The 19,662-nt window shown below is 39.6% G+C and overlaps 1 protein-coding gene across 2 annotated transcripts in view; it reads right to left on the bottom strand.

Moving 5' to 3' along the window:
* Window positions 1-2,985: 2,985 nt before the first annotated feature.
* The window catches only part of BTBD1 (BTB domain containing 1), a 56,898-nt gene continuing 40,221 nt past the window's right edge, over window positions 2,986-19,662 (bottom strand). The window contains exons 5-8 of one of the 2 annotated variants that reach the window (XM_005560302.4): window positions 18,598-18,790; window positions 8,731-8,818; window positions 5,229-5,375; window positions 2,986-4,752 (exon numbers count right to left, since the gene is read on the bottom strand). In XM_005560302.4, coding sequence (XP_005560359.1) covers window positions 4,594-4,752; window positions 5,229-5,375; window positions 8,731-8,818; window positions 18,598-18,790 — 587 coding nt within the window. In that variant the 3' untranslated portion in view covers window positions 2,986-4,593. Of the gene's footprint in view, window positions 4,753-5,228; window positions 5,376-8,730; window positions 8,819-17,073; window positions 17,186-18,597; window positions 18,791-19,662 lie in introns of those variants that run through there. The other variant, XR_012415281.1, reaches the window with a different exon arrangement.

The raw sequence follows: 19,662 nt of genomic DNA, 5'->3' as shown, positions 1-19,662 counted from the left end.
CAAAGCAGTCAGGAAGTTGAAGGTAAGGCAGACAACTGGATTGATTTAGGTATATATAAGTGTGTTGAAGGTTATTGATGAAATTGTTAAAGTGATTAAAGACCAAAGGTGGAGAGGGGTTGAGGGAGACCAAAAATAGAGTCTAACTGGGTAGAGAAGGAAGAAGAAAAGAACAGAGAGGACAAGGGGCTGCAGTCTTCAGGTTCAGTAACGGGTGTAACTGGAATGTGAGAGCTGGAAGAAACACCAAATGTTGTGGCCAAAGAGTGGGCTGTCTGAATTTACTATTTCAGATGTAGAGCAGTTCCACATCATGATAGGGTATACGGTGTGGCCATGATAAGGAATGGTGAAGTTTGCTTGAGGTAAAGAAGAAACTGGAAACCTAGGTGTGGCTGGGTTGTCCACATGGCCACTGAGGCCATGCAGTATAAAGGCTTGAGCAGAAGAAAGTGAGCCAGGTGTTAAACCAAAACCATATTTCCCTTCTTTGAAATCAGTTAAGAATTGAGGCACAAAAGCAGAACCAGCATTATATAGCAGTCATTTGTAGAATCTGCTTTGGGTGAAGTCACGTCAGCCTCAATTAGAGATTTGGCAGTTGTCATGGAAATAAAGGGGGCATCTGTGAAGGTGAGTTATGATGGCATCTGGCTAGATGGGTGAAGAGAGTGAAGAGGTGCCTTGCAGTGAACCATTCAGCCTTTCCCACACGTGAGTCAGGAGTAGGCGGTATGAGGACTTCATCGCACCAGCAAGGAGAAGAAAAGCCATCCACCCCATGTCCACCTGACTTGTTGCTCCTGCCCACATCCCTGCCTCTTGAAGGGAGAGAGAGGCAGAGTGGGAAGACATACTGCCTAACGGTGAGGGAAAACACAGAGACTGATTCAAATGGCAGGAAACCCCTTGTAAATGTTTGTGGTGGTTCATTTTATTGAGACAGGATCTTGCCATGTTGCTCAGGCTGGTCTCATGCTCTTGGATTCAAGCAACGCTCCTGCCTCAGCTTCCTCAGTAGCTGCATAACTACAGGACTCACCTTATCGTGTTTTAAATAGAGTTCCACTTAAAAACTCGCAATGGAGAAACAGGAAAAGGGATTTTTAAAAGCATATAAACTAGGTGTATGTGAATAAATACACCGTGCAGCTCTGGGGCTGGCTGTTGGGGCTGGGACTGCAAAGGTACCATCCTTCTTGTGAAGGATGTGTTTTTTTTAATTGGGGGACAATTCCAGGTCTTGAATCTGGATGACTAGAACAGCAAGTAGTACTAAAGTGGTTTGAAGAAGCACTAAAAAGTGGGACGTTTTAAACACATTGCATGTAACATATCTCATTGAAGACCTTGCTCTCTTTAATGTCTTACAAGTTTATTCCCATGTTAAAAATAATTTTAAAAGGCCAGGCACAGTGACTCACACCTGTAATCCCAGCACTTTGGGAGGCCGAGGCAGGCGGATCACGAAGTCAGGAGATCGAGACCATCCTGGCTAACATGGTGAAACCCCGTCTCTACTAAAAATACAAAAAACTAGCCAGGCATGGTGGCGGGCACCTGTAGTCCCAGCTACTCAGGAGGCTGGGGCAGGAGAATGGCGTAAACCCCGGAGGCGGAACTTGCAGTGAGCCGAGATTGCGCCACTGCACTCCAGCCTGGGCGACAGAGCGAGACTCCGTCTCCAAAAAATAATAATAATAATTTAAAAAAAAAAAAAAACTATAGGTACTACTGTCAACACTCTGATAAAGCAAGGAATCTCAATTTGTTGGGTAGATACTGGAATATCACACTTTCTTAAAACAGAAAGTATATTTTATAGTAGATAGTCAAATATCTTTTTGGGTCTCACTGCAAAGTTTGAGAATGGTGACATGTTATTTTTGAACCCTGCAAAATATTTTCTCAACTCTGTAAATGGGTTTAAATTCCACCTCCCACCACACCGATAAACTTTTTTTTTCCTGCCCCAACAGGGTCTTGCTTTATCACCCAGGCTGGAGTGCAGTGGTGCTATCATAATTCACTGTAATCTTGGACCCCTGGGCTCAACCAATCCTCCCCTCAACCTCCCAAGCAGCTACAACTATAGGCACGTGCCACCACAACCCAGCTAATTTTATTTTTCAGAGACAGGCTCTATGTTGCCCAGGCTGGTCTTGAACTCGTGGCCTCAAGTGATCCTTCTGTCTCAGCCTCTCAAAGTGCTGGGATTACAGGTGTGAGCCACCATGCCCAGCCTAGCTGACCTTTTAATTTGCCCGTGAAATGGGTACTTACCTCATACTGATGCTGTGAGAAACAAATAAGAATGTAGTCAAGTACTTATTGCAGAGCCTAGTACATAGTAGTCACTTGGGTAGTTATTATTAATAAACAGCTGTAAGATGATAGTCACACTCTAACAGTAAGATTATTTATTGGATTCTCCCACATTCATCCTCCACCTCCTGAGATTAGAACAGGGGAGAAAAACCTGAGACCACAAGAAGTGATCAAGAAACAAAAGGCAGCGGCAGTTTTCGCTGCAGTTCCTATGAACTGCTTTAAGTCAGCAGTGAGGTATTTGTATTTTGTATTGCATTACTCCCATAAAGTTAAACTCAATTAACTAGAACCTCTGTTCCAAAATGGTGTTTATAGCCAGGCGTGGTGGCTCACGCCCGTAATCCCAGCACTCTGAGAGGCCAAGGCAGCTGAGGTCAGTTCGAGACCAGCCTGGCCAACATAGTGAAGCTCCGTCCCTACTAAAAATACAAAAGTTAGCTGGGCATGGTGGTGGGCGCCTATAATCCCAGCTACTCTGGAGGCTGAGGCCGCAGAATTGCTTGAATCCAGGAGGTGGAAGATGCAGTGAGCTGAGATCACACCACTGCCCTCCAGCCTTGGCAACAGAGCGAGACTCCATCTCAAAAAACAAACAAAAAATCAAAATGCTGTTTATATTCACTTTTAGAAGAAAAAGCAAATGACAAAAAAGGGTTACATATATATATTTATTTTTAAAAATTCCAGGGGATGTCCCAAAGTTAGTAAACAGTTCTGTTTCTTGTCCTTTCTATGGCTGATGCAGTTTCAATTGTTCAGTTCAACAGAAAGGTCATTTGAAAGGTCTCCACCGTCAAGAAACACTCATCTCTGGCATATCATATTTTTTAAGGCAGAAGTATTTTGTGTAATGGTTACTACAGAGTGTTTACTGGTTAATTTTTAGTTAACCAGAACCACACATCCCATAGATATTCCATTTAACTGAGGTTTATATCCATAAGAGCATTACCACAGAAAAACTTCCCTTTAGCAATTTCAGGAGACCTCAGCCACCAATATACCTACCTTCTTGACAATATAAAGTGAAAGATTGCTTTGGATGAAAAATTTTTATATATTATTTAGAAAAAATTGATACTTACAAGAATTTTGATTTTTAATCACCTTCCACAACGATTTGATATACCTTAAACTCCACTTACATTTTTTATAAGAGAATCACTTTCAAGGGAAAAAATGAATCTTACTATATTTTAAAAATCTGCTTTATAAAAAAGCATATATATTTCAATCTGCCAGATATACTTCCTATCCCCAACACAGCTGTAACAGGGACTAATAGGGTCATGACCATGAAGCAAATTTTACTTCCTAGATAGAAATGTGTAGGTGGCAGAAAGTGTATTTTTCAGCAGGAGTGATTCTGTTGGATCTCTTTACAATATCAGAGCAGTTGTTAGAAATGTTAGTATTTTATTCGGTTTCTTGCTGTGCAGGATTTTCACAATGTTGAAGTGATGTCTGTTCACCCAGTCGTCATCACCGTCATCGTCTCAGTCTTGGGAACCATCAGCAGTGTCCCCCACACAGAGAGACAGGTATAGTGGTGCAGTTTAGTGACAGAGAATCCAGTCTTAGATCCTGTTTATATCACATTTTTGTGAATTTACACAAAATTCCATTTATAGCTTTAAAACTGTACTACATAACACATTACTACTACAAAATATCCTTCTCTGTAAATGCACTGAAAATTTTCTTGGGCATTTTATTAGGCCTTTTTTAAGCATTATTACAAATGCTAACAACTAGATAGTTCAAACCCCCAAATATAAAGTCAGCTTCTTAATTTTCTGAAATTTAGTTAATACGAATTCTGTAGGAATACTGACCCATCTCTTTTCATCCAACCTTCAAAACAGTTAATTAAGCCTATTTGCCCATCTCAATTAACCTTCAAAATAGTTAAAAACAAACCCAAACTAGCTATATATAACAAGAATCTTTCAATTTCCAAACTATTGAAAGACCCTAAGTCAGCCAATCTATGAAATTATACAAGATGAAGCTGAAAAGGCTGTGCTTTTTTTTTTAACCATTAAACCCAGTTCTTTTCTCCTAAAGTTGTAAGAAAATGGAAAATCTGTTTTTAAATCATGCAAAGATTTAAATAAACATTTTTCTATCTCCTCTAAGAAACTGTTTCTTATCTTACGATTATAAATATTCATAACACTCAAACTACTTTTTTGTGGCCATTTATGTTTTTGACACTAGATTGTATGGTACTATTTTGCCAAGATGTAGTATAATGCTAAATTATGTATAAAATATGATTTCTGGAATTTGTCCATCTTCTATTGAAGTGCCATTATTATTGCCTGGGGAACTAAAAAAGAAAAAAACAGTCTTGCTTGCAGCAGGTGTCTCATGCACTACTTTCTTCAATCCTTTTGTGCCATAGTGGGAATCTGGACCCTAAATGAGAACAAAAGGTTCCTTAGTAATTTTCATTTAATAAGCACTCAGTTTAATGTGGTGTTTTAATTAATGTTCTATTACATTACACTATCACTCCTATATACAATTTTATGATATCATTTAGAAAAAAATGAAGTTTTTACCAAAAAACTAATTAATGAATAAAAATACTGAATGTAGAGCCCAGCTATTAGAGAATAGTGAAAAGATTTTTTAAAAATTACTTTTATTTTCTGCCAAACATTCAACTGCTTACTGAAACAAAGGGCTACTTCTTAGGAAGACCTATTTCCTTTAGAACAGAGCTGTGGGGAGAAGCACTTCTTTTCAGAAGGCAGTGGAATATTTTAAGTACCAGCTTCTTTTCCCCGCTCTTTATAAATGGCTCAGCTGTCAGTGACTCCCAGCTTCTAAAACACACTTTCTGCAACATTCAAGAGGAAACCATCTGGAACATCGTGCATGATTCTTACTTTGAGTGTTGCACATGCTGTGTAGCACACATTGGGCAGGATCTCTATGGGTTCCTTGAACATGACCCTGAACGTGTTAGCCGTCCCATCACAACTAAAGCCGGTATCGTTCTGTCCCAGCGTTTGTTTTTTCTCATATTCAATGATCTGTAATTTTTAAGAGACAAGTTACATTTAAGTTAAACCAAATGAAGCAAACTACAGAATAATATGAAGCCCTTAGGCATCTCTCTCTGTGTGTGTGTGTGTGTGTGTGTGTGTGTGTGTGTGTGTGTGTTTTAAACAGACTCTCACTCTGTTGCCCGGTCTGGAGTGCAGTGGTGGGATCTCAGCTCACTGAAACCTCCACTTCCCAGGTTGAAGCAATTTTCGTGCCTCAGCCTCCTGAGTAGCTGGGATTACAGGTGTGCACCACCACACCTGGCTAATTTTTTTGTATTTTTAGTAGAGACAGGGTTTCACCATGTTGGCCAGTCTGGTCTCCAACTCCTGGTCTCAAGTGATCTGCCCACCTCAGCCTCCCAAAGTGCTGGAATTACAGTCTTGAGCCACTGCACCCAGCCCTAATTTTTCATTTTTTTGTGTGTGGCGATGGGATCATGTTCTGTTGCCCAGACGGTTTCTATTATTTTACTCATAGTATTTATACTTCATCTTTTTTTCTTAAATTATATTTTATGTTCTAGGGTACATATGCACAACGTGCAGGTTTGTTATGCATGAATACATGTGCCATGTTGGTGTGCTGCACCCATTAACTTGTCATTTACATTAGGTATATCTCCTAATGCTATCCCTCCCCCCTCACCCCACAACAGGCCCTGGGGTGTGATGTTCCCCTTCCTGTGTCCAAGTGTTCTCATTGTTCAATTCCCACCTATGAGTGAGAACATGCGGTGTTTGGTTTTCTGTTCTTGCGATAGTTTGCTGAGAATGATGGTTTCCAGCTGCATCCATGTCCCTACAAAGGACATGAACTCATCATTTTTTATGCTGCATAGTATTCCATGGTGTATATGTGCCTCTTAATCCAGTCTGTCATTGATGGACATCTGGGTTGGTTCCAAGTCTTTGCTATTGTGAATAGTGCCACAATAAACATATGTGTGCATGTGTCTTTATAGCAGCATGATTTATAATGCTTTGGGTATATACCCAGTAATGGGATGGCTGGTACACTTCATCATTTTAATGTACCTATAATCCTGATGCCCTCCCTCAGTTTGTACACAAGGAGTCTGGTGTCTTTTTTTTTTTTTTTTTTTAAGACGGAGTCTCACTCTGTAGCCCAGGCTGGAAGGCAGTGGCGTGATCTTGGCTCACAGCAATGTCTGCCTCCCAGGTCCCGGTTCAAGCAATTCTCCTGTCTGAGCCTCCCAAGTAGCTGGGATTACAGGCATGCACCACCATGCCCAGCTAATTTTTTTGTATTTTTAGGAGAGACGGGGTTTCAACATGTTGGCCAGGCTGGTCTCAAACTCCTGACCTCGTGATCCACTCTCCTTGGCCTCCCAAAGTGCTGGGATTACAGGTGTGAGCCACCGCACCAGGCTGAGTCTGGTGACTTCTGTAATACATAATGTAAGAGTGAGGTTCCACAATCAGCGGCTGACAGTGGGGAACTTGCGCCTTCCTGGACCTGCCGATTATCCAGCTTGCTTAAGTGGGTTCATGGGGTCTACTGAATAGGATCTTAACAATATGTTGAAAAAGTATATAAAGTACAATGGGGAGTGATTGTGAAAATCTTTTATATCCTTCAGAGGTTTGCTAACGTCTTTCTGTACTTAAAAAACATGGAAACAAAATTTTCTAACCTATTAAAAAATCTTTCAAATAATTTCAGTGAGTTTAAAATTTATTAAAATATTAATATAACTTTTTGGCTGGGCACAGTGGCTCACACCTGTAATCCCAGCACTTTGGGAAGCCTAGGTGGGCAGACACCTGAGGTCAGGGGTTCGAGACCAGCCTTGCCAACATGGTGAAACCCCATCTCTACTAAAACTACAAAAATCAGCTGGGTATGGTGGCGCGTGATTGTAATTCCAGCTACTTGGGAGGCTGAGGCACAGTAATCACTTGAACTTGGGAGGCAGAGGTTGCAGTGTGCAGAGATCGTGCCATTGCACTCCAGCCTGGGTGATAGAGAGACTCTGTTTAAAAAAAAAATAGCTTTCTAATTGGTTTATAAGTACAACAAACTGACATGAATGATGTAAATTTAGCAGCTGAATTTCACAATAAACCTTAGTGTACAGCATTGGACAATAAGTAGAATGATTCTGTTGGCAGAGCCAATAACGCAATTCTTCCTTTTAGAGGATGGTATCTTCTTTCTGAGGTAGTATGGTATCTTTTTTGACTGTCATCAAGCCAGATGTTTGAACTGTTGTATCACAAAATATAAAACCAGTATTTTGAAAACTAACAATGCATTTTGATCATAAAGTTAACCAAAGTTTTTATTATTAAAGATAATATATTAATAACATTTTAGAGATGGTGGGTTCTTCTGTTGATAAACAAAAATGTGAAACATTTGTCTACTTTCTCACATTTTTCATGTTTCAATTTATATATAAAATATACATACAGTATTGCATATATATAAGTTTGTAAGTAAAAATACAATATGGATGTGTTTTCAAAAATAAATTTACTAATTTTACTAATCGGGGTATGCAGTCAAAAGTGTAAAGAACACCTTATTTATTAATAAGGAAAGGAAGGAGACAAGTATTTTAACTTTCCTCCAGAAAGGGGAGTAGTGCCCTATCTGAAAGAACTGAGGTGGAGAAAGCCTAAAGAATGAAGCAGGGGCCTAATGCCTGTAATCCCAATGCCTTGGGAGGCCAAGGCAGGAAGATCACTTGAGCCCTGGAGTTCAAGACCACCCTGGGCAATACAGCGAGACAAACAAACAAAAAAAACAAAGAAAAATTAGTTGGGCGAGGTGGCACATGCCTGTGGTCCTAGCTACTTGGGAGGCTGAGGTGGGAGGATTTCTTGAGCCTGGGTGATTGAGGCTACAGTGAGCTGTGATCGCACCACTGCTCTTCAGCCTGGGCGACAAAGTGAGACCCTGTCTCAAAAAAAAGTAACCAAGAATAAAGCAGGGTCTGCTCAGCCCCTCGGGAAGTCACAGGATGCTCATACCAGTTACAAGAAATTTAGTTTCAGTCCTAGAGTTGAAAGGGCCATGAAAAAGGCAGGAGGGTGTTTTAAGACTGCAGAGCAGGAAGTACTAATAGAAGGGATTCCTGGACAAAGAAGAGCTCCTTATATGCTAATGCTTTTGTGAAGGACCCCAATTTTCTGCAAGCAGACTTTTTAGATCAATTCTAAAACAGAACTCTCTATGCTTACAATGCTACTGAGAGGCCTTCTGATTCCTTTGACAATTATACTGAAATTTGGATTCTGTCAAAACAATATCTTATTGTAAAGTTACCTATTTGTTTTATTTTAAGATGATATATGGTGGAGGAGGAAACTGTACCTGTATATTCACTTGATAATCTGTAGGGCCATGAATAGATCCATATAAGCCAAATCCAACTATAGAGATCCTTCTATTAACTGTGAACCTGAGAGAAAGAAGCCAAAAATAAAATAACATAATTAATCCCATGTGTTCATATTCTGAAGGGTTATAAATTTTTTTAAGTGTAACTTGGAGGAAAACAAATTAGATATCCTTGGAAATGTCATCTGTTTGCTTACCAAAAAGCTTTCTAGAGTAGATTTGAACTTAACAGGAACCTAAAAATTGGTTTTGTAAAAGAATTTAACCTAAATATCCACTTTTGTTGTAATGACAATGTTAGTGCTATATGAGTCCAAATATTTGTACATCTTTTTCATGAACGCAGACATGTCAGCCATTAGGACTGAAGCCCAGCATCTCAAACTATAACAATTATCAATTCAATAAATACTTACTAAGGGCCTATCATATTTAGGTACTAGGCCTGGCATTGCAGAAGTAATGGTCAACAAGACAGTTTCTACCTGCATTGTGCTTACAGTCTAATGGAGGACACTGATAATACAAGAAACGAATAAATAAATAATTACAAATTGTAACAAGAGCTGTGAAGGGAGCAGGCTACTCTAATAGAATACTGGTGGCAAAAGGCTGGGACAGGACTCGAATGCAGTTTACTAACTAGAAAAATTAGTAAGTCCAGTTTGGTCATAATAGTTAAGAAATACTGACCCATCTTACTCCATTTTGTGAATGTATAAAAACTGATATTAAATACATATGGAACTGAGGCCCGGTGCGGTGGCTCACACTGCAATCCTGGCACTTTGGGAGACTGAGGCAGGTGGATCACCTGAGGTTCAGCAGTTTGAGACCAGCCTGGCCAACATGGCAAAACTCCGTCTCCACTAAAAATATAACAATTAGCCAGGCATGGTAGCAGGCACCTGTAATCCCAGCTACTTGAAAGGCTGAAGCAGGAGAATCGTTTGAACCTGGGAGATGGAAGTTGCAGGCGACCCTGCACTCCATCCTGGGCGACACAGAGAGACTCCTTCTCAAACAATAAGAAGAAGAAGAAGAAGAAGAGGAGGAAGAAGAAGAGGAGGAAGAAGAAGAGGAGGAAGAAGAAGAGGAGGAAGAAGAAGAGGAGGAAGAAGAGGAGGAAGAAGAAGAGGAGGAAGAAGAAGAGGAAGAAGAAGAAGAGGAAGAAGAAGAGGAAGAGGAAGAAGAGGAAGAGGAAGAAGAGGAAGAGGAAGAAGAGGAAGAAGAGGAGGAGGAAGAGGAGGAGGAAGAGGAGGAGGAAGAGGAAGAGGAAGAGGAAGAGGAAGAGGAAGAAGAAGAAGAAGAAGAAGAAGAAGAAGAAGAAGAAGAAGAAGAGAAGAAGAAGAAGGAACTAAAAGCCTGTAAAATCTGACATAATTATAATGGCTTACAGTACAAAATAACATTGAGTAATTCTCAACATTTTCAGCAACAACCTCAATTATTAGTAATACTACTAGCACATCAATACCACTTCATGAGTACTTCCTAGTGTGCCAGGCACTGAACTTCAGTTCTTTACAGAATTATTTCCTTTAGTCATCATAACAGCCCTATAAGCTAGATAACAGTACTATTTTAAACATCTGGTACAGTAAGATCACCTTAAACACTTACAAACATGTAACTTTTTAAAAAGAGATGGAGTCTTGCTCTATTGCTGAGGCTGGAGTACAGTGGTACAATCATGGCTCACCACAGGCTTGAACTCCTGGGCTCAAGTGATCCCTCCACCTCAGCCTCCCAAGTAGCTGGGCTGCAGACGCACACCACCATTCCTGGCTAGTTAAAATTTTTTTTTTTTTTTTTACAGATGGAGTCTCATTAAGTTGCCCAGGCTGGTCTAGAACTGGTCTCAGATGATCCTCCCAACTCATTGTCCTGAGTTGCTGGGATTATACGCATGAGCTACCCACTCCTGGCTCTAATATATGTTATTTATAATTTCTATTATAAAAAAGCAGGCCAGGCACAGTGCCTCATGCCTGTAATCCCAGCACTTTGGGAGGTTGAGGCAGGTGGATCACCTGAGATCAAGAGTTCGAGACCAGCGCGGCCAACATGGTGCAGCCTCGTCTCTACTAAAAATACAAAATTAGCCAGGCATGGTGGCACACGCCTGTAGTCCCAGCTATTCGGGAGGCTGAGGCAGGAGAATTGCTTAGAACCCGGGAGGCGGAGGTTGCAGTGAACCGAGATGGTGCCAGCCTGGGTGACAAAGCAAGACTCTGTCTCAAAAAAAAAAAAAAAAAAAAATAGGCCAGGCACAGTGGCTCATGCCTGTAATCCCAGAACTTTGGGAGGCTAATGGGGATGGATCATGAGGTCAGGGAATGGAGACCATTCTGGCCAACATGGTGAAACCCTGTCTCTACTAAAAATAGAAAAATTAACTGAGTGTGGTGGTGTGTGCCGTAGTCCCAGCTACTCAAGAGGCCGACGAAGCAGGAGAATCGCTTGAACCTGGAGGCAGGGGCTGCAGTGAGCCAAGATCGCACCACTGCACTCCAGCCTGGGCAACAGAGAGAGACTCACTCTCCCTGTCGTGGGGCAGGGGGAGCGGGGAGGGATAGCATTAGGAGATATGCCTAATGTAAATGACGAGTTAATGGGTGCAGCACACCAACATGGCTCGTGTATACATATGTAACAAACCTGCACGTTGTGCACATGTACCCTAGAACTTAAAGTATTACAAATAAATAATAAACAATAATATATCCCGCTTAAAAAAACAGAAAATGCAGCTAAATAAGAGGAAAATTTAAAAGTATCCATAAATCCAGAGATAGCCCTTGCAAACCCTTTACATTTTTTAATCCTTTATATTTTTCAGTTACACATTTCTATGAACATATATATAATTTTAAAAATCATATCAGAATATATATATTTGTAACCTCTTTTTCATGTAAAATGATAAAAAAAAAATTACCAATTCACTATATTTAACTAATGCCTTGTTGGATAATCTAGGTTATTTGCAGTTTTTATTATATAATAATGGCACGATGAACAATCTTACAGCTAAATCATTTTATGAAGCCTTAATTATTTTCCTTGGAATAAATTCCTAGAAGTAGAATTGCTGATGAAAATAAAAGGCACATTCTTTAAAAAATTTTTATTTTTATTTCTTTATTTACACAGGGTCTTGCTCTGTCACTCAAATTGGAGAGCAGTGGTGCAATCATGGCTCACTGCAGCTTCAACCTCTTGGGCTCAGGCGACCCTCCTGCCTCAGCCTCCTGAATATCTGGGACCACAGGTGCATGCCACTACATACAGCTAACTTTTAAAAAATTATTATTTGTAGAGGCAGGATCTCACTATGTTGCCAAGGCTGATCTTGAACTCCTGAGCTCAAGTGATCCTCCTGCCTTGGCCTCCCAAAGTGTTTTGATTACAGGTGTGAGCCACCACACCCAGTCAAAAGACAGAGTCTTAAGACTTTAGGTAAACATTGTCAAGTTGCTTTCTGGAAAGATAACATTTTATACCCCATAAGGTATAAGGATCATTTTACTCTCAGTCTTATCAACCAGGAGTATTTTTCATTTCCTTTTGCCTTTGAGAAACTGATAGTGACAAATTCCATTTATATTTTGATTATTATTGTTACTATTTGACACAGGATCTCACTTTGTCACCCAGTCTGGAGTGCAATGGCACAATCTCCACTCATTGCAGCCTCAACCTCCCAGGTTCAAGCAATCACATACTACCATGCTCAGCTAATTTTTATATTTTTTTGTAGAGATGGGGTTTCGCCATGTTGCCCAGGCTGGTCTGGAACTCCTGAGGTCAACAGATCCGCCCGCCTCAGCCTCCCAAGGTGCGTCGATTACAGGTGTGAGTCACCACGCCCAGCCTATTTATTTGATTATTAATGAGATAAAACATTTGCTCATATGCTTACTACCCACTGGATTTTCTGTCTAATGAAATACTGAACTCATGTTCTTTTCTCATTTTTCTCTACAGATGAGTTTGTCTTTTTAATGTAGATTCAAAAGATCATGTTATATATAGATGATATTTATGCTTTGTTGGTAATATCCACTATACGTTTCCCATTTGTCACGTATCTTTTAACTTTATGGTGATTTTGTACTTAAACTTTTTGAATTATCTGTTTTCAAAATTATGATATATGCCAAGTTTAGAGAGGTCTACCACATCCTCATAGTACATAAACATTTACCTCTTCCAGCACTTTCATGGTTTTAGTTTTAATATTAAAATTTTAATTTACATGAATACGGGTATATGGGATCAGTAAGGATCTAACTTAATTTTCCCAGTGATTAATCCTTCTCTCACCTTTATCATATTCTTTTTTGTTTTTGAGACAGGGTCTTGCTCTGTTGCCTGGGCTGGAGTGCAGTGGTGAGATCACAGCTCACTGCAGCCTCAATCTCCCAGGCTTAAGCGATCCTCCTTCCTCAGCCTCTTAAGTAGCTGCGATTACAGGTGCATGCACCACACCTAATTTTAAAATTTTTTTGTAGAGATGGAGTTTCACCATGTTGTGCAGGCTGCTCTCAAACTCCTGGGCTCAAGTGAGCCGCCCACTTCAGCCTCCCAAAGTGCTGGGATTACAGGTGCGAGCCAGTACACCTGGCCATATCATTTTCTAAATGTTCGTTTATGTTAGGTTAGCTTCTGACATCTATACTCTGCTCCATACAACACTAATTTCCTATAGCTTTACAATACTTTGTCTTGTCATCTGTATTACTCTTATTAAAAGAGAAACATGTACTCTTCCAAATTAACTGCTAAGAATTTTGCCAGCCGGGTGCAGTTGCTCACACCTGTAATCCCAGCACTTGGAGAGGCTGGGGCAGGCAGATCACCTGAGATCAGGAGTTCATGACCAGCCTGACCAACATGGTGAAACCTTGTCTCTATTAAAAATACAAAAATTAGACAGGCATGGTGGCAGGCGCCTATAATCCCAGCTACTCGGGAGGCTGAGGCAGGGAGAATCATTTGAACTCAGGAGGCGGAGGTTGCAGTGAGCCCAGATCTCACCATTGCACTCCAGCCTGGGCAACAAAACAAGACTCCGTCACAGAAAAAAAAAAAAAAAAAAGAATTTTGCCAAGCCACTCTCCACTATCTAAAATAGTATGTGACTTCTAAAAGAAATTCTCTAACATACATAGGTTAACTTGGAAGACACTGTCCTTATTAACGTATGATTCTACTCAAACTTTTCCAGTTCTTCATAAAGCTAATGTACTTTATATTTCTTACTGGGTTTAATCCTACTATTTAATATTATGTTACTGTTATGAATGGGATTATTCACAATACTATAGTAACATTCTATATATATAGTGATATATAAAATTACTGTAATACAGTAACATACTGTAATAGCAACACTCAAAATATTATTTACTGATATTTACTCAATTTAAGCAAATTGTTTTATATTATAATTTTTTTGTGGTAAAATATGTACCATTTTAACCATTTTTAAGTGTACAGCTCAATGGCACTAAATACATTCATATCATTGTACAACTGTCACCATTACTCATCTCTGTAACTGAATTTTGATGACATACAGGAACACCAATGGTTTTTAAATATGCTTTTTATAAGTGGCCACTATTCTCTTTTATTGGTTCTAGTAGTTTTTTGGCTTGACACTAAGGTTATCTAGGTGGAGCAGTTGTTCTCAAGAGCAGTTCCACCCTCAAGAAGGCATACTCGATTTCACAAAGGTTTAGCGGCACTACTGGCAAGGAGCCAGGGAAACTAGATTTCCTGAAATGCATAGAACAGTCTCCCGTAACTCAATCAACTTTTAGGTGTCTTGCCAGAATTCATGTAGGTAAAAAATCTGTTTATAACTACAAGCCTTGAACCTCATTCCATTTTGTTTATAAACCAGATTTTTTAGTGCATTTTTTTTTTTTGAGACGGAGTTTCGCTCTTGTTGCCCAGGCTGGAGTGCAATGGTGCAATCTCGGCTCACCGCAACCTCCACCACCCAGGTTCAAGCGATTCTCCTGCCTCAGCCTCCCGAGTAGCTGGGATTACAGGCATGCGCCACCACGCCTGGCTAATTTTGTATTTTTAGTAGAGACGGGGTTTCTCCATGTTGGTCAGGCTGGTCTCGAACTCCCGACCTCAGGTGATCTACCTGCCTTGGCCTCCCAAAGTGCTGGGATTACAGGCTTGAGCCACCGTGCCCAGTCTTTTAGTGCAATTTTAATATTCAGACTTTTACAAGAGGCGACTACCATATAAACAGAAGCAATATACAGTAAATTCTCATTATCTGCGTAAGTTATATTTCTTAATATACAGAATTAGCAAATACTAAACCACTGCTCCTAGGGGAAATGTGTGTGTGTGTGTGTGTGTGTGTGTGTGTGTCTATACATATACACATATATACACACCTCACATAGATTATAATCTTAAATCCTAAAAACAGGCCGGGCGCGGTGGCTCAAGCCTGTAATCCCAGCACTTTGGGAGGCCGAGACGGGCGGATCACGAGGTCAGGAGATCGAGACCATCCTGGCTGACACGGTGAAACCCCGTCTCTACTAAAAAATACAAAAAATTAGCCAGGCGAGGTGGCAGGCGCCTGTAGTCCCAGCTACTCGGGAGGCTGAGGCAGGAGAATGGCGTAAACCCGGGAGGTGGAGCTTGCAGTGAGCTGAGATCCGGCCACTGCACTCCAGCCTGGGCGACAGAACGAGACTCCATCTCAAAAAAAAAAAAAAAAAATCCTAAAAACAACTCATCCAGCCAGGCAAGGTGGCTCATACCTGTAACCCCAGCACTTTGGGAGGCTGATGCTGGTGGATCACCTAAGGTCAGGAGTTCGAGACAAGCCTGGCCAACATGGTGAAACCCCATCTCTACTAAAAATACAAAAGTAGCCATGTGTGGTGGCATATGCCTGTTAATCCCAGCTACTTGGGAGCCTGAGGCAGGAGAATCACTTGAACCTGGAGGTGCAGTGAGCTGAGATCGCTTCAGCGTGGACAACAAGAGCGAAACTCCATCTCAAAACAAACCAATAAACACCTCGTCCTAGTATATTCTATTTTCTTTATTCCACAAAAGAGAAAACAGAATTTGGAAGTGTTAAGTGACTTGTCTGAGGCTGCCCCACTAAGAGGTGCCAGAGCTGGGATTCAAGCCCCATTCAACCTGCCCAAGAGCCAGAGTTTCCTGCACTCCACTGCACTGTCCCTCCCCATCTCCACCTCTGTAGGAGAGCTGAAACAGGAAAGTAGAGCCTTGCCTTGTTCAGCCACAGCTGGAAACATGCTGGTCTGGCAACTAAAGCCTTTGCTGAAAATGACTAAGAAAGTGCCCCGAGTATTGACTTTACAGGTTACAGATAAATTTCAGCCAGTAGGCAAGTTCAGAAATAGACACCATGAGTAGGATCAACTATACATACTCTTTTACTTGGAACCTTTAAAGAAAACGTAAGTGGCAGCAATGCTGCTCATGGTATTTAAGACACAACACACAGGTACTGTGCACTGAAACTGTCTCATCATGGTGATACATATATGTACAGCAACTGACTACTTCAGTTTGCCTTCTAGTGTTGTCCTACCCAAAGTCTATGTATTGAACTACATATTTTACTATAAGTTACATTTATTTCCCCTTTATATGATAACTAGATCACTCATCAATTACAAAATGTATAAAGCATATTATCTATGAATTTTATTTCAGGTTAGTAAAGTGGGAATTACAAAATATTTATTAAAAAAAGAGAGAACTGGGTTTGATAGGGTTGTGAACTACTAATGTATATAATGCCATTAGCAAATAATCAATCAGAATTATAATAACACTGCTGAAAACAGCAAGGATAGTAGGCATCTCTATCTTGAGGTTTCAATAGTTTATCATGGCAAACAAGTACCCTGCTAGGCCTAATCTAGTAAGAATTATATCTGGAATGAAGGTGAAATTTTATCAAAAACCTTTCTGACATCGACTGAAATCAAATTGTTTTTCTTCTTTGATCTGTTGTGAGAATTATACTAATACATTTCCTAACCCTGAGCCATTCTTTCAATCTCCAAATAAATTCTGTTTGGGTCATACAGTGTTATTCTCCTAAGGTACAGATTCAATATCCTAATGTTTTACACAAACTTTCTTCTTTATATTGAGATTGATCTAGATTTTTTTTGTCTTGCCTGATTCCTATATAAGGGTTACGCTTCCTTCAATAATTAACCAAGTAGTATTTTATTCTTTTAATGCTCAAGGAAACTAACTGTTCCTTGAGGATTTGACAAAACTCACCTGTAAAAACCACCTTGTGAAGGGACAGTTCTTTGATAACTTTTAATTCCTTCCATGGTAATTGGTCTATTCAGGCTTTCTTCTTCAGTCAATTTTGATAATTTATATTTGCCTATAAAATGATCCATTCCATCAACATGTTCAATTTATTAGCACAGAATAAACCCAGAATTAAAATAAAAATGTCAGCATATAATTGTATTCCCGTTTTTACTTCTAAATGTGAATGTTTATTACCTTCGCCAGAGGTTTATTAGTCTTTTAAAGGAACCAGCTTATGGATTTATCAATTCTACTATTTCTAATTCATTAATTTCTGCATTTATCTATTTACTTTCTCTTTTCTTAGAGTTATTTTGCTATTTGTTTTCTAGCTACTTGGTCTGAATGCTTAAATCATTTATTTCTACTCTATTTACTATAAGTAGTTAATTATTATTTTTTATTTGTGTGCAGCTTTGGCCTCATCCCGTAATTTTTTACATATAGTTATTGTGAATTATTATTAAACAGCCTACAAAGTACATTTTTAATTTCCATGTTAACTCGAGATTTATAATAGTCCCCCATCCAACCAGATTTCTCTTTTTTAACCAACTTGTTAATTTCTAGTTTTATACTGAAGTGCTATTCAACAAATGAAAATCCAAAAGTCATGTTTTGTGAAGACTGGCACTAATTCTATTTTGACACTTGACCTAAAGAAACACAATACAGCAAAGACAATTTCTTCAACAGGATTATATGCATGCATTTTTCAAGATTCTTGATTTTTTTCTCAAAGTTTTTATAAATGTATACTGAGATATTTTCCCTGCAACATCCATGCAAAGAAAAAACTCACACTAAACATAGTAAGGTTGCATTTATTAATTGTAGCCCTAAGCCTGTAAAAATAATGTTTGATCAATTAAGGTCTAGAGCTCAGCTCACTGGGCAGTGGTGATCCAAACAAAAATCACATAACAGCCAGGTGTGGTGGCTCACCCCTGTAATCCCAGCACTTTGGAAGGCTGAGGCAGGTGAATCACTTGAGGTCAGTAGGTCAAGACCAGCCTGGACAACATGGTGAAACCCTGTCTCTACTATAAATACAAAAATATTAGATGGGCATGGTGGTGCATTCCTTACAGGTTTGCCGAGTAACGGGAGGCTGAGGTGGGAGGATCGCTTGAACCCAGGAGGTGGAGGTTACAGTGAGAGAGATCGCGCCACTGCACTCCAGCCTGAGTGACAGAGCGACTCTATCTCGGGTGAAAAAAAAAAAAAAAATCACATAACAGAAGGTCCAACCCAATCCTTTCTTACTCTGTTTTTTTCTTAAGAAGTCACCCTCACTCATAAATCAGTGAGGAGGGCGGGATGCCTCAGTGACTTCTTGACTCCTGTATTAACTTAACTTAAAAGTGTATTAAACAAAGTATAAAATGAAATGTTGGTTAATTATCTCCCACAATATATAAAAAAGGCCAAATGGTAACTGCTACCCCCATTCTACCCCCGTATCCCCAATATAACAGATACCTGATTCGATCACTCGTCCCACTGTAACCCCAGCGGCTTTCTACTTGCTGGAATCTATTGATGCAGCATTCCTTTCCTCTGAGGCAGCACCTTGGTCGGTCAATGTATTCAACTCGGGGTTTAGGGTTGACAGTAAAATGAAGAAAGAGGTTTACCACTTCACGATCTGACAAAATTCCAGATTGAGCAGGACCTGTGGAAATAAAAACATAAACCTAAAAAAAGCAATTTGATTTCAATTCCTAACTTTGGAATACTCCACTTAAAGTAAATTCAAATCTAGAGGATGTAACATAAAAATAGGGAAAAAAAATCTTAGCATATATAATCTTTGCATATATTTTAAAGTTTCGATAAATCCATTTGAGGTTAAACACATTAATTAAAATGTTAAAAGCATTAATTAGTCAAAATTTAGATTCAGGAATAAATGCTGTTCCTTATGGATGCCAGGAATCCTCCTTTCTCACCTTATATAAAAATCAACTCGAGATGAATCAAAGACTTAAATCTAAGAAACCATAAAAATTCTAGAAGACAGCATCTAGAAAACTCTTCAAGACATTGGCTTAGGTAAATAATTCATGACTAAGAACCCAAAAGCAAATGCAACAAAAACAAAAATAAATGAATGGAACCTAATTAAACTAAAAAGCTTTTGCACAGCGGAAGAAATAATCAGCAGAGCAAACACACGACCCACAGAGTGGGAGAAAATATTTGCAAACTATGCATCCAACAAAGGACTAATATCCAGAATCTACAACTCAAACAAGTCAGCAAGAAAAAAAACCCAAATAATCCCAGGACAAAGTGTGCAAAGGACAGGAAGAGACAATTCTCAAAAGAACATATACAAGTGGCCAACAAACATATGAAAAAATGCTCATGTTCATCACTAATTATCGTGGAAAGGCAAATTAAAACCGCAATAAGGTATCACCTCACTCCTGCAAGAATGGCCATAATTAGAAAAAAAAAAAAAGATGCTGGCATGGATGTGGTGAAAAAGTAACTCTTTTACACTGTTGGTGGTAATGTAAACTACTACAATCACTAAGGAAA

This window comes from Macaca fascicularis, chromosome 7 (genome assembly GCF_037993035.2).
Source record: "Macaca fascicularis isolate 582-1 chromosome 7, T2T-MFA8v1.1".
In the NCBI taxonomy this organism is placed as follows: domain Eukaryota; kingdom Metazoa; phylum Chordata; class Mammalia; order Primates; family Cercopithecidae; genus Macaca; species Macaca fascicularis.
Note: the sequence above shows the minus strand (reverse complement) of the source record. Positions and strands in the feature narration are given on the sequence as shown.